The sequence below is a fragment of the Vipera berus genome (assembly GCF_964194415.1).
Source record: "Vipera berus genome assembly, chromosome: 1".
In the NCBI taxonomy this organism is placed as follows: Eukaryota; Metazoa; Chordata; class Lepidosauria; order Squamata; family Viperidae; genus Vipera; species Vipera berus.
The window spans coordinates 254,715,967-254,732,214 of NC_138202.1; the positions used below are offsets into that span (position 1 = coordinate 254,715,967).

Sequence of the window (16,248 nt, forward strand, 5' to 3'; positions counted from 1 at the left end):
AAGACAGAAGCTCTTTCAGCACGAGAAGCAGATCTATCTGTTTTTCCTGCTGAGTGAGGCAGCTCAGAGGGAAGGGCTGCATTGCATTAACACTTCCAACACAAAGGATTCTGTTTCTGAATTAGCCGAAGGATAACAGAACTGTTCAGGAGGCTTTGCATGGTGGGAATATGAGCAGATTTTTCTCCAGGCAGAGCAAATGTGCAACATTAAATACCTCCCTAAGCTGTAACACAGCTTTTCCTATTTGGTGTGGACACAGGCTTATTCAACCAACTATGGCTAAGACATAGTGATGAGTAAACTTAATAGGTTTCCCACAAAGCTTGGCATTTTTGTAACCGGATAAAGTTTTTCCAAATATCATTTTTATCTTTGAAAAGCTGGAATTATAATAAACACCAGAGGGCTCCAGTTCCTTTCTAAAGCCATGTAGGATACATTTCAATGCAAGGCTTGTTTAACAATCCTATTAGAAATAAATGTCGTTCTACGTTCATGTAACTGAATTTTGAGAACAAGAATTAAGGAACCATTTTGCTTTTAAACTAAAAACCTCTGTTCTGTAATATTTAGCCATACTGAAAGTTGAGATTTCACATACATTGCAAAGGATAGCAGATGATGGAAGCTGATGTTCATATTATAATGAGAGACAAACATTTTTCTACCAGCTAGTTTGGATACCCTCCCTTCCTCAAATGGCATATACAATATCTGCATGGATGGAGTGAAAGCATCCCTGAATGATGCTGCTTTCACTAAGCAGAGCGCTTGTGCGAGTAACCTGACTTTTATGTATCTAAGTAGTTTTAAAGCCCCGTTTTTGAAAGATAAAGGTAGAAATATAATTCCTATTATAAATGTGGGACCAAAACAACCTATTATAATTATCTCTAGGAATTATAAAATTGATGATTGAGGAAGGTAAGCCTTTCTGGATCTTGGATTTTAGACGGATGCTCTTCAATGAACCTTTTCTATGCAAGTCAGTTTGCCCCTTGTGACTCTTTGACTGGAGGTGTCTTTGCAGACCCCCAATAATTCTCAGATTTGCTCCTTAAAATACTTTTGTTTGACAGTGGCAGGAACTGTATATGTAGCTTCCAGGATGCTGAGGCTCAGCTATATCCCTTGCCCATATATGCCTATATACTGTATGTGCATCAAAAGGGTAAGAAAAATATCCTTCTAATATCAGATAACTATCTTTTCATTACAGATAATCCACTAATTCCAGTCCCAAGATATTAATAAGTGTGTAGTATTGATTCTATTTTATCTACTGAAATATTATCATTCTTCTGCAAATATCAAGTGTTGATATTTTGAGCCTAATGATCAGCGATTTCTGATGTACTGACATCAACAATTAAATTTAGTGGGGGAAAATGAACATGTACAGGTAGTAAATGTCTATGGAGATTCTCAGTCATCCAGGTCATAATTATCCCAGAGATGCTTTTTCAGGAGGCAACTGGACTTCCTTGTTTTTCTTTGAAGACATTTTGCTTCTCATCCAAGCAGCTTCTTCAACTCTGACTGGATGGTGGGGAATGGAAAGATTTATACTCCTGCAGACAGCTGTTCATTTGCATTCTTTTAGGAGTTGTTAAAGCTACTTGGAGGCTTATCTGTGTCTTCAGGGTCACCAGAATAGTACAAATGGGTGTGGGGCCTTCTTGGAACTGTTGAAAGGACTGTGTTGTAGACTGGAGATAGCTGATGTCAGATCCCTCCCCCTCTGTTGAGAGACGGCTGTTCAATTTTGACATAGATGGCCTCTTCGACTCCTCTTTCAAACCAGTTCTCAGTCCAAGATGTGGAGTTTGCTGTCTTTGAAAGAGTGGCCTTTGTCTTTTAAATGCAGATGGACTGCTGACTCTTGTCCTGATGGGTTTGTTCTCCTACGTTGTGTAATACGTTTATGAAGTTGTTGTTTCATTTCCCCAATGTACAGATCTGTACATGGCTCACTGCATTTGTACTAGATTTACCACATTGCTCAGTTTGTGTCTGATGTACAGGTAGTAGACAACCCATTCCCCATATAATTCATTTCCCAGTGGGTCATTGGTTTAGATATATTTTCTTACCCAGACAGAGAAACAGAATGAACATGGGTAGCCAAAAAAGCAGTGGGAACAGGAACAACTGAGTTTCTTTTTGGGAAGCCTCCTTCCTTCCTTCCTTCCTTCCTTCCTTCCTTCCTTCCTTCCTTCCTTCCTTCCTTCCTTCCTTCCTTCCTTCCTTCTTCTCTCTCTCCCTCCCATCAGTGGGGAAGTTGCAACAGGCAGTTATAAATCTAAGCCCAGTGCTGGGTAGTGGAGGAAATGTGGGTGGGTGTGGTGAGGAATGGTACATGGGTGTATAAGAGGTGTCATGTAGGTTGGGAAGACTATCTGGATGTGTTGGCTTCCATTCCCTTTCCAGCAGGCAAGTAAATTGCTGTTGCTAGGTGGGGAAGGGAATAAAGGATTGCCAGACTGGCTGGGAAACTGTCATAAAATGATGAACATGAAGATTATGTGCCTGGAGCAGCAGCAGCACAGCAATAGACAGTAGCACTGAAGCAGCTACAACTTCCTCAAATTTCATTCTCTCAGAGAGTCATGGATCCCAGATTTGGGGCACTTTCTATAAGTTAGTCGATTTGAGTTACCTTGGTTCAAAAATTGTTGCCCTATGATGCAGTTTTGCCCAGGTAAAAATCATGACAATATGAGTAATGTATAGAATGGTTCTATCAAGTAATAATCTTCTATTAAAATGACTAGATCTTCTGAGCCATTTTCTAGAGCAAGCATTTTGCAACATATTTCAATAATCTAACAGTGGATAACTAATTACAGGGTACAAGCATCTAAGTAGCATCTAGTTTAGCAGTTTCAGATTAGACTAGTATAAAGATGTCCCATGCCACCCTAAAATATGTTCTATGTTCTCCAGTGAAAAAGTTGAATAAGAAAGTACTCTCAGATTATGCTATGTTCTCCTAGAATAGCATGGAAAAACTTGTTTCATGTCAAATTCACATTCCCTTCAGCAATAATCTGCTAGAGGTCACATGATGAATGAGACTGAAGCAACCATTGCTAGAGAAGCAGAACATAAAGTCAGTGAAAATACCAATTTTCTCTCTAACGAAACAATCTATCTCTGGGGAATGTTTTCCAGTAACCCTTGCAGACTGCCAGGAAGGGTCAAATAGTTCTTACAATGGATCTAAACTGATCTCTTGAACAGGAACTTTGAAATTAGCTTGACAATCACATTGCGGACTTGGGAACACAGGTTTCCTATGCTTGATTTAATCCTATGCGCCACACAGATTTTTAAAAATGGAAACAAAGATGGAATCCCTTGATATAATAAAGTGTAAATATCAAAGGACCAAGTAACTTTCTGGAATCAATCGCATGAGATCAAAACCAATTAAAAAATCTTCCTCGACTTTATTTTTTTCAGTAACAGAAATTTCTACTTATATAATACATACTTGTTAAGTTATTATATTTAACTGGATTCAAAACTACTAAGCTCCACTGTAAGCAAAAATAACAGTAAAGGCAGATACATGTAGGCTTTTCAGGGGCATTATTTATGTACATCAATAATACATAATATCAAACTGAAGGTGTAAACATATATGCATTTAAAATATGAACTAAAACTTTTTCAGTATTAAATACTTCTGGAATCTTGAAGAAGAGATTAACACTAATGTTAGTTATTTACTGCAAGAAGAGTGTGGGCTTCTCCTGAGGTAGCTGATATATTGCATCTCCTAAGGTTGATATACTGTAGCTTCCATTGATTGTGATACGCTTGGGACAGATGGTAAGCAGTATTTGGAGTCCCAATGCCACATATAAGGTCACAGATTTCCCACCCCTCTTTAGTCTATAGTCAGCATGGGGAATTCTGGGAGTTGAAGTCCACACATCTTACTGTTGCTGAAGTTGAGAATCACTGTTGTATAGAACAGGAATTTGCAACCTATGTTTTGTGGATTTCATGAAGCTCTCATGATCTTCTCTGTAGCTTTGAACATTGCTTTTCCACATCCCTTTGTCACTGCCTTAACTATGCTGGGGAATAGGCTGTGCAAGGAGTCCTTTACCACACTTTAATCAGACTCTTCACAGTCCAGCAAGTACCTATTTGGTGGGCTGTCAAAAATTCAACTGTGTTGAAGATGGAATGTAAAGAAAGTCATCTATGCAAGTCCCTTCCCTCAAAATACTTTTTACCAATGTTGATGGCAGAGAAAATGGAATGCAGTAAGAAATTCTGTCCCTTTCCCTTAATAATTTTGTTTCCTAGATGTCTGTTAAACCATGGTGACAAAGAAACGATGGATTATGCATTGTGATAGTGTAACATTAAAATTGGTCTTTGCATTTGTATTTGCATCCAGATGTGGTATGCGATATCAGCTATATCACAAGAGTTTTAAGTTTTGACGGCACAATTTTTTTTCCCCACTTGTCTCCTCCCTACAGATTTATTATTTTTTTTAGTTCCTTTATGTCAGCATTGACTCTTTGTTAACATCCTGGACAAGTCCCTGCCGTTTCTTGGCATGACTTTTCGGAAGTGGGTTGCTTTTGCTACTGAGGGTGGAGAGAGAATGACTGGCCAATGTTGCCCAACAGGCTTTATGCCTGAGAACAGAACTCATGGTCTCCTGGTTTCTAGCCTGTTACTTTGATCATTACACCAAACTGGCTCTCTGCCTATCAAAATAGTAATAGGAAAAAAAATCAGGTTCAGCAGCGTATAAAATAATAGAAGAAGCCATTTGAATTTTGCTTCTCCAGTGCTCTCTATGCAGAAGTGGCACAATGTCTGTATATATGGTCCCCAACAATCACCAACCGCATGTGTAATTTAAGGCCAAAAATATTCCTGCTCTGATGTATCCTACATGGCCAAGAAAAATAGGTAACTTGTTAGGATTCGTCAAAGAGTGAAAAAGCTTTCTATACATGTAAAATTACTGTTTAGACATTATTATTTAACATTCAATATGGTCTTAAATGTTATGAGTTATTCTATGTCAAAAAGCAACAACCAGGAACATTTAAAACAAACCATTTATTTTAAACTGAACGGTTATTTTTAACAGTTACATAAATTACACAGAATGACTAAGTCAGATGTTTCACAAGGGGAGAAAAATCAAAATTTTAAGCAGGGAAAATATCACAACAGGTTAAAAAGAAAAAAAATTGCCAAAGCATTCAAATAAGGCCATAATTCTTTAATTAAAAAAACAATAAAATTTCCCCAAAATCCATATTCCCTTTTCTTTCAGTATTCCAGTGCTGCTAAAACTACAAGTCCTGTACAGATGTAATCAAGGCAGTGGTTTACACAAGGGTGTAAATCCTTCAAGTTCACATCATACTCAGGGTCCATTGAAATGTTTGGATTGCAGTGCCGGATGGATGAACACCCTTTTCTTCCAGGTTTTTCAGCATTAGCAATGTAATATAATAAAGCTTATTAGTACATGCAGTTGCCCTTGAAACTTCAGACTTAATTGCCTTCATAACTTAAAATTCACGAAGTGCACAGCTAAATGCCAGAAAATGTAGCCTGCTATTCTATCAACAGTTGCCCATGCTTAATACTTAATGGTCTACTGGAGCAAATGGTGCTCTTTTTAAAGAACTGTCTCACTGTAAAACATTTAGTTCCAAAGATGTGCCAACATTTTTTGAAATCAAAAGTATAAAAACATAGATTATATAAAGAAAATACAAAAACACTAGAAATGACCAAACATTTTCAAAGAACAAGCACCACAATGGACACTAGCATTCAGTTTTGTAGCATATAATCACTTTACTCCAGCCAGTCAACTTCATCAAATTCTGAATCATCTTCTGAATCACTGTATTCCACAGCAATGCGGCGAGACAATATGGTGGCGACATCATTTTCAACACGCTCATGTTTAGCTTCTTGTTCACGTTGCTCTTCAACCTTACGCAACTGAATACCTAGAATGTCACCAAAAAATTATAAATCACTAACATGTATTTTGCAAACCATCTATATTAGGCATAGAAACATGGACTAATTTGTTTTCCATAAGAATTTTCAATTAACAGTATGCACTTTTATAGTTGCTTAGGAGTAGCTAATTTTTCTGGTTCAGATAATTCTCAGACATCTGAGAACACACCATGGGCACTTTTTACAAATGGCTACCAATGAGATAATCTCAGACATAAAACACCCGTTTAGTAGAAGGCAAACTTCTAGAAGTTGATCCTGTCACCTTACCTTTCTCTTTTTTCCTAACAACAACAACAACATAAAGACAAAGATGGCAACTTCCCAACAACTGAGCCACTCATACAGTCATTTTCTACAAATGCCTCTGGACAGTACAGTCCTAAAAAGCACTCTTGGAGGTATTTTTTTTTAGGCTGTCAAACAATTTTACATATTATCCAGTCTCTTGCGGGTGACCAAAACCATCTGTTATTTAAGGGGTCCCCATTTTTTTTTGCCTGTGTCGGCAGGCTTATATGTTATTTTGACATCATATTATAAGTCCTCTAAAAAAAAAAGGCCTGTCATGATTGGTATGGAAAAAAAGCATTTACTGGAAAAAAAATCAGGTATAATTGTTCTCTATTATCCTTTTAGCTTCTTAAGATGTTCTAACACTTCAACTTTTCTTGCTGTTTTTCTGAGATGACGGGCACTGAATTTCAGCCCCTCAATATTTTACCTTCTGAGTTTGCCTCAAAGGTGCCACAAGAGCACTGCTGATAGTGCAGAAATGCCTGAGGCTGGTGCTGTGCTTTGCTTTACAACATGCTAGCTTCCCAAATCTATTTATTTATTTTAAATGGCAAGAATAAAAATAATCAGATCCAACTAAGTGAAGCATCGAGCTGGAGAGGGAACCAGCCTCAGGCACTATGCTGTGTACTTTGTACCATTAGGCATCTTGTTTGGGACATACAAACTAGTTTAATAAAGAAGGGAGGGGAAATTAAGAAGGAAACTGTTAAGTTATTCTTTAACCATGGATAGAAAAGGTATGAAAATAAAATGCAGTTACAAAAATAGGATCATTACAGTAATAACCTTCATAAACTTGAAAGTAGAATATTAATATTTTCAATTAAGAATATAAAGGTAAAGGTAAAGGTTCCCCCGCACATGCGTGCTAGTCGTTTCCGACTCTAGGGGCCGGTGCTCATCTCCGTTTCAAAGCCGAAGAGAATATACCAATTGATTATTAATGCAAACTGCTAGAATATTAATATTTTCAATTAAGAATATACCAATTGATTATTAATGCAAACTGCTGCTATACAAAACGTTCCAAGGTCTGGGTGCTGCTGATTTAAACGCGAAGCACAGTTGCATGGGAAACAAATTACAGCAAAGTGCTTAGATAAAGTAATATAATGGATATGGAATATTTTTGTAGAAATTTAATAACAAAAGATATTTCAAATGCTTCCTTGATAAATATTCACTTCTTTGCTGTAAATTTTTTTTGAAAAAATGCCATATAAATTATAGCCTTAGAACAGGCCCAAACTTTCTGCTTCTTTCAAAACCAAGAATATATCATGTTTATTAGAAAACAAATCCAATTCTGATCAAGATTCCTGAATTTCAAATAGTTTAAAACATAAATCAGAATATAGTTTTATCTAGTTATCCACTCCTTATCTCCCAATTATTTAACTTAATAAAACAGTACTGAGAAATTAAGCTATTCTGTCACTTGTACTAAATGATTTCAACCAAATAACAAAGCACAATAATATAACTGCCTTTTTTTGTTTTAGAAAAATAAAATCTTGTGAGCAACAGAAAGAAAAAGCTGAGAGAAGCTGCTTGGTATGCATCAATTATATAATGGTTTTTTTTGTTGTTGTCAAAACTTAATACTATATAATATGTTTCTGGGACCCTTTCACAAACTATGTCCTCAACATTATATTGTACATGAACCCTTTTTGCTAACATTTATGTAGAGCTATTATAAACTCCGTCCAAGGATAAATAACTATCTAGAATCAAGTGAAGTTTTTTTAAAATCCATATAGCAATTTCCTTAAGATGACATGCTTACTCTATGCTTAGTACACATAGTTTTTTTAAAAAAACATTAAACCTGCAAAAATATATACTTCATCAAGTGTGCAGCCCTGCTAATGGATCCACAGAAAGCTAGTACCTTTTCGTATTGCTTCAAGGAGGACACTTCTGGCATCACTGATGACGGGTAGCGTTGATGGGTGCCGTTTGGGTTCAGGAACAGGAGTGACTTGGGAAGGTGGGGATGGAGGCAATATGGGAAGGTGAGGGCCTGGGACAGTAGAGCTGGGCGGGTGAGAAAGAGTTGAAACTGGTGATGAGGGACGGATACCAGGAGGGGGCAGTGGAGGAGGCGGTGGCGGCGGAGGGAGCCCTTGTATTTCACTTGGCGGAACTGGAACGGGCTCACAGACTTGGGCAATTCTAGTGATGGGAGGGGAGGGTTGCGCTAAGGGAGGGGCTATGGGAGGTGGAGCTGGATGAAGAACTCCGGGAGCAATCTGTAGCGGTGCAGGGGGTGGAGGGACAGCTGGAGGTTGTAAAGCAGTGGTGGGAGGAGGGGGAGGAGGTGGCACTGGAGGGGGAGGTGTGGAAGTCATGGCCGATCTTAATGAAGAAGTAGATAGAGCAGACGGAAGGGGGGGAGGTGGTGGGGGAGGAGTGGGACTCACGAAGACTTGAGTTCTGCCAGCAGCAGGTGACTGAGGCCGATTTTCTGTCAAAGCTGCAGTAGAGCTGGGATTAAAAAAAATACTGAAAATGAGTACAATTAGAAGAATGGAAATTAGCTGTAATCACATTCTAAGCATCAGTAATGATTTTAGAACATGCAAATATTTTGAATGTGCAAATCGGTCATAGTTGAGCAGGTTCCCAGTATTCCCATATCTAACACATATTGTTTAACATTTAATTTCTGAAATTGTATAACCAATAGTTATAGTGTTAATCCGAAAAGAAATGATATATTTATGTGTAATTTTTTCCTGATAAGTCACATAATTATGGTTTGCTTGACAATATTTATTTTATTTTATTTTAGAAAATTTATATTGCTGCCTACTCTCCCATGGCGACTCAAGGATATAAAAACACCATATAACAGAAATAAAAATAATAAATATGGAATTTAATAAAGAAAAGCATGTGAAAATGAAACTAGAGTTCAATCAGTGTATCTATTATAACATAGCACTAAACAGACAAATCTGTCAAAGTAGAGAACATTTTGTTACAATAATTAAATAACTGACAATGCATTGCTTAGATGATGATAAAATGTATTAAAATGTTTAAGAGCTGGGCTCTGAATGCTTGGCATTAAGAATAAATTATTTAAAGGGAGGCAAGTTTCTCTTTTGAGAGTCCTCCACAACAGGAATGTAAAACACTGTCCTTCTTCCTTATGGTCACTCTCTATACCTCAGACTGAAGTAGAATTTAGACTAGACTTTAGATTTTGGTAGATTTTACAGCAGGTGTACAAATGGCAGAGCCAACATTATTTTTGCAGGCCTCAGGGCTTCCTCCCAGAGATGGGGCCAAAAACATTGGCCCTTATTCTTACATTTTTTTAGAATTGTACATGGTTTGAAGTGTTCCTAGAGTCATCATAATTACTGGAAATCAAGCAATCTTGTTTGTTTGTTCGTTTATTGCTAGCTTTATATAACATCTTTCCTCCAGGAACTGAAGAAAACGTACATGGTAACTTTTCCTCTATATTTTCCCAAAGGTAGAAAGATAGTGGTGGCTCAGCAAATTTCATGGCTGGGGACAGACTTGAATCTAAATCTTCCCAATCTTAGTCTGATGCCTTAACTATGCCTAACAACAGTTACTGGTTGGTAACAATCTGTATTTTCATTTGGTGTGCCATAAGAGCAATTTAGATTTGAAAAATAAAAGGTCCTTAGGACACATGGACATTCAAGTTACTCCTCAGCAATTGTTTAAAACGGCTGAACAATTGAGCAACCCAGGCAAAGGTGACTCTAATTTAAGGAGATGCTGACAAAATCATTTTTACCTTTAGAATCTGCATCACTGCACAATTCTAGTAGGTATATCTTTTCTTGGACAGCATAGCCTAATGAAAGGGCTTTACATAATGGTAGCTAATTGTTCCAATTACTATGATATGCTCTACAGGTAGTCCTTGTTTAGTGACAATAGTAACTGGCAACTTGGCTGTTAAATGAAGCAGTCCCTAAATGAAATGGTGACTGCTTGCAATCCTGATTCAGCTTTCCTTTGCTTACAGACCTACAAAGGACATAAATGCAAAGATTGGTCGCAAAGTTACTTTTTCATCATCACTGTAATTGCTAACAGTTCCTATATGAGGCAGTAGACAAAGACTAAACAAGGACTACATGTATGTGGATTTCAGATTTTTCCTCCTCTTTTTAGTTTTAAGCTGAATATGTCACTTTATAGACTTTTATTTTATTACTTCCATTTTGATGACTATAAATGTTGAACTGGCTCATAATTAATGGCAATAAATCTATTTATTAAATAAATGCATAGGAAAACCTCTAAGAACAAAACATGCCTCAAAGTACTCAGCAAATAGAAAATAGGTATTTCATGGATTGTTTTCTTATTTACTTATTTTGTACCTACAACTTATAGTCTGTCAGTGTCAGCTATTGCCAAGGCACTCTGACATTTCATTTTAAGTGCTTCTTACCTAACACAGGGTGGAATGGGTTTCACATCTCCTCCGCCATGCATTGGTGGGGGTGGGGGAGGTTCATGTGGTCTTACTAAAACACGCTCTTCTGCCCTGTTAAGAAGTTCATTCATTTGGCTGTATGGTAATGCAGAAAGAGAATAGGGTCCATCCATGTGTTCCACATATGCCTGCGGTCTGAACAGAAATAAATCCATATGTACATATGTTAAATTCATTTTAGTCTCTGATTTCATTGCCGTTGTAAGAAAAACATTTCTCTCAAAAGGAAAATTAGCCCACTACTTCAATACTTATGAAGGAAGAGGGCATAAAACAGTAATAGAAAGTCAATAAGGAAACTTAACACATGACAACGAAATATACACACCTGACACCTTGTTTTGTAATTGTCATAAACTGTGAACCCTAAACTTGTGCATCGAATGCAGGAACAGAAATTGTAAATTCAGTTTTTCTATCTACAAAGCAAATAGCAAATCATTATCATCACTGCTATTATACACACATACACATATAAGAACAGGAGAGGATTGTCTGGAGAGTAAGGCATTCAAAAGCCCTCCATGGAGAATATGGGAAAGAAAATTACAAGTCCAATCATGAGTGTAAGGTGGCATGACATACAGCAATGATCTATTACAGCCATGTCAAATTATGGACGCTTCTAGAAAATTACCCCTAATTATAGAACGTAAGGATGACAGCTAGCTTGAAATTCATACAAACAGCCTAAATGAGCTAGTTTCAAACTTTGCGTTAAAAAACAAACAAACCTGGTCTCAAAATGGGAGGCAGGGCCATTAGCAATTTCAATATGCTTATGTAAAAGGCTGGCATCATCGTCCGCGAGTTCTGGTCCCTGGGCTAACTTCTGCCATTCTCTGCGCCTGTCGTGAGGAGCCCGTGGCACTTTTTCTGGTTCATGAGGACGATCGAGATTCTTCTGCTATTAAAAAAAACATAGGAAACCTGACACTGAAAGAGTTCTGCTCAGAACATAAACGAATCTGCCAGAAACATATGTTTTCTTTTAATTACAAGGATATAACATTTAAACATTTAAATTGTCCGTGATAATTCCTTCACATTTTCATCATTCAGCAGTACAAGATGTAAGTAATAAACAATGTACTTCAGTAACCATGGAATTATTGTACCAATGAAGGAGAATATTTGTAGCTCAGGGTTGAAATGAGGGGTCCTCGGTGCTCTCTGAACTTGCTTGTTTTCTTGCAGACGTTTCTTTACCCTAACTAGGTAACATCATCAGTACTTAGTAAGGAGCCTGTTTGCTGACTCTTTATATTCTGGTGTCTTGCCTGTCTGGGTGGTGGTGGCGCTCTTAGGGATTCTTTGGTTGGGCTGTTTACTAATGGCTCCGTGGCAGTTTCCTGAAATTATTGTATGAAACACAAAAAGGCGGTCTCTAGTATTATATTTATTATAAAATACCTATAAGGTTAAGTTGACTATAGGTGTACTGATTATAACTGAACATTATGAACTAATCAATTTAAGATCTATGAGATGCTATAAGGTTTGTGTTATAAATTGCCTCTGAAAATAAAGTCAACAAAGCTAGAAAGTATAAATTTATAAACTTACATGGCCTAAAATATCCTGAAATAAAAACCTAACCAAATTAAAATATTATGCATTTCTACAAAAACTGAATCTTTATTAACAAGCAACTAAGATGAAATATGTATATGAAATACTTTTATCAATTAACATCTCCTGGCTAAGGGTCCTGCCATATTTGATATGCTGTCACATAGAACTTATGTGAACTTATCCTGAATGCAATAACAACTGTTTTCTGGAAGTAATAAATGGATGTAAAATTAATCTGTACAGGCTGGCAGCCATAAAAGTAATGGGTAGATAAATGTAATACAAATGTCTTGGTAACAACTATAGCAGAAGAGAATGTGTTCAATAATTTTGACTTGACCATCATCACAATGACACAAATATTCCATTAAGGAGATCTTCCTACACTCTCCTTATAGCACACCCAGGCGAAGGATAGGGATAGGAGTTTGAGTGAAAACCCTTTTGTGTTTATGAATTTCTAACTGCATAAAACATGTTGCAAAGGTTACTACATTTACTGCTTTTTACATCCATTATAAGTTGCCTTATAAGCAAATCTACACCAGATATACCACTTGAGACTAAAAGGCAAGAGATAACCTAAAACTAAGGAAGATGATTTATTCTGTCCCACAAGGCTCAGTATCCATGTACAATCATTCATAGACTAGCAATATTTATTTTTACTACTTTGCAGAAAGACTTTTGCTCATGGTTATAAAAATAAGTTTGAATCACTATGTTAACTCTGTTAACAACAGGGAAAATCCTTCTTTATACAAGCCAAAATCAGCAAGTTCATAGTTTTCATTGCTAGGTGCCAAAGTTCAATCCATTCTATTTCCCATTATAGAATTTATCATACAGGGGGAAAAAAACTTCTACCTGACAGAAGACAGAAGTAAATATATAATAGGCCTGAACTGATGGAATGACGATTCTTTTTTATCTAATTTGTATCTCTTCCCCATTTTTTATATAAATTTTTGATTTTTCAGAAGGCATTTCTACTACTTTTACTGGTTCTTATTATTTAAATAAACTTTATTATGTTTAGCTAATTACATACCAACAGGCTGAAGAACAGCTTCTATCCATGGGCTGTCAGGCTCTTGAACGGGAAATAACTTTATGTATGATTGACTTGTGAGGCCGGTGTGTTGTGCAATTAGCTCACATGGTGCAACAAGATGGTGGGTTTGTTGTCACTGTGAGTTGTGGTGGTGGTGGGGGGGCATGGAGGGAGGCTCAGCCAATCTCAATCTATACATGGTTGTACTTTGACAATAAAGGTTCATTCATACATAATTTTAATGGCTGCCTTAAAGGGGCTACTTTTGTTTCACTGTATCCTTGGTCAAAAGCAGTATCTTTTACCTTCTGTTTTCTCTTTTCCTTTCTTTTATCTTCTGTATCTTGCAACATCTTTTCTTTCCATAGATCAAAGAAATATGAAGGATTCGTGTAAAATTTTAAACCCTCTTTTCCATCATCTCTAAAGACAAAGCAACATTGTAAAATGTTATTAAATACAGACTGAATGATAACATCTGAGATTATAACATCATCTCCAAAAGAATACACTTCTAGCAGGATGAAGTCTTAAGCAGAGAATACCTACGTACACAAACAGGGGAAAAGGTGCATTTTAATTTCCAAGGAAAATAACTGACACTGGTCTAGAAAGCGCACACTGAAGGAATGGCAGAAATTAAAATTAGAGGATGTTAATTAAATAGATAACCATATCTGGGGGCAATAACAAACGGACCCAAATTTTAAATTATTGAATACACAAATCATGGCAAATGTTTCATTGTATGTCTAAATATTTAAAGACCCTGTAAAATTCATTATGTAATGCCCATTTAAATTTTATTATTTGTTTCATGGATTTTGAAAAGGAGCTTGAGTGCTAAGCTCATGGCAGAATTTTATGCATTAACTTAACAATCTGTTAATATATAAAATCATATATGAAAAATATAAGCAAAAGGTAAATACAATAGAAATTAATGATATAATTTCTTAGTAAAAAAATTGTTTGAAAGGTTATTTTGGTTGCAAAGTTCTAATCAGATGGGTTGAAAAAAAGAGCTTGAGAATGGAACCACATGCTTCATAATGAGGAAAATGCACTCAGTAGATGCTCAGGGGCAAATCAATCAAATATTTTATGCCCTTTTAATGCCAGAGACAGGTTCTCTTCTTCAGAACATTACAAACAAAATACTTTAACAACAGACTGGGCTAGACTTGACTACAAGACTCTTTAGTTGCTGAAAAGAACATATAACAAGACAGCTTGGCCTAGAGCAGGGGTAGGCAACCTTGGCTCTTTTATGACTCGTGGACTACCATGCTGGCTCAGGAATTCTGGGAGTTGAAGTCCATAAGTCATAAAAGAGCCAAGGTTGCCTACCCCTGGCCTAGAGGTTAAGTGCTGGCCTAGAAACCAGGAGATGGTGAGTTCTAGTCCCACCTCAGGCATGAAAGCTGTCTGGGTGACTTTGGGCTCTGTCCAGCCCACTTCACAGAGTTGTTGTTGTGAGGAAAATAGGAGGAAGGAGTATTAGGTATGTTTACTGCCTTGAGCGATTTATAAAGTAATAAAGGCAGGATAAAACAAAATCCAATAAATAAATAAATAAAAGGACTTTGATCCAACCTCTAGTACAAGCTTAAGTGTGACAAGATGTTGTACATTATAGCTTGCTGCACATGCTTTTCTTGTAGAAAGTTCCAAATTAAATCCCTAATATTCCCTAGTAAGACAGGAAGAACTGGAGAAATAAAGTTCCCTAGACATTGGCAATACAGGATTAGCTAGGGCAGGAACAGATATAAATCATTGGCTTATGTATTATAAAAGAATACAATCATGATGAACAATCAAACAAATACAAGGCAGGTAATCTAACCTTAGAATTATCAGTTGCTCTCATAATTTGTGAAATTTAAGTTGCATAGAATCACTTGTATGACTTCTGATGAAAAAGAATTGGGATCTCAAATGAAATCCTTGAATTAAAGTTACAGATTTTTGAAAAAAATATTATCCCAGTAAATAATAAATGCATAATATAAACATAGGATATAGATTTTTTGAAATGATAACCTGTAAGGGGTAAGGATGTTGAGTGGTGGTGGCTGTTCACATGTATCGTAAGTCTCCTGCAAAGGGATTGGAAGACTCCTGCGGTCAAAGAGCTGTTGATCTTGAGTTGTGGAACTTCGGAAAGCTTTTCTCATTGTTATATCTTGCAATGAAACTGAAGAGAAGATAATTATTTACACAGTTAGGGTGTTATTAAGCTCTAGTATTCAAAGAAGGTTATACTAAAGTTTGCACTTCATAAGAAAACAGGGCATTGGAATTGTTAGGATCTGCTCATTAAAAATTAAGGCTGTGTTAAAACATCTCTCCTAAAAGTATTAAAGCGGCCACATGCTTTGGAAGCTCCCTACTCATATGTCAAAGGCTTTACCTAATTGCTAGGATATGTTTCTTCATTTCCAATTGCTTCATTACATTGCAACCTTAACAGAAGTCTTGTGTGCATGTGCACAAAACAAATATCTGGGAAAGCCTTCTAAGCAGTTATGCCAAGCCTCTTAGAAGACCTGTCACCTTTCATGCTTCAAGGAGAAGAATGTTAAACTCAGAAAAAAAACATGCTTTTCAGAGCAATGCTTTGAATGCTTCTACATAGTCAACTACAATGACAATTATGAAACTGTAAAGTGAAGGAAAAGAGCCAGTTTGTTGTTGTGGATAAGGCATTAGGCTAGAAATCAGCACAAAGCCAGTTGGGTGACCTTGGGGCAGTCTCTCAGCCCGGGCAAATGACTTCTGAAAAACCTTGCCA

The 16,248-nt window shown here is 36.8% G+C and overlaps 1 protein-coding gene across 1 annotated transcript in view; it reads right to left on the reverse strand.

The window, feature by feature from the left end:
• Positions 1–4,696: 4,696 nt before the first annotated feature.
• The window catches only part of WASF1 (WASP family member 1), a 49,734-nt gene continuing 38,182 nt past the window's right edge, over positions 4,697–16,248 (reverse strand). Inside the window, exons 4-9 of the mRNA XM_081315008.1 lie at positions 15,498–15,651; positions 13,757–13,874; positions 11,557–11,729; positions 10,778–10,957; positions 8,222–8,817; positions 4,697–6,011 (exon numbers count right to left, since the gene is read on the reverse strand). Of these exons, the coding sequence (XP_081171134.1) occupies positions 5,854–6,011; positions 8,222–8,817; positions 10,778–10,957; positions 11,557–11,729; positions 13,757–13,874; positions 15,498–15,651 (1,379 nt within the window). The 3' untranslated portion in view covers positions 4,697–5,853. The remainder of the gene's footprint in view (positions 6,012–8,221; positions 8,818–10,777; positions 10,958–11,556; positions 11,730–13,756; positions 13,875–15,497; positions 15,652–16,248) is intronic.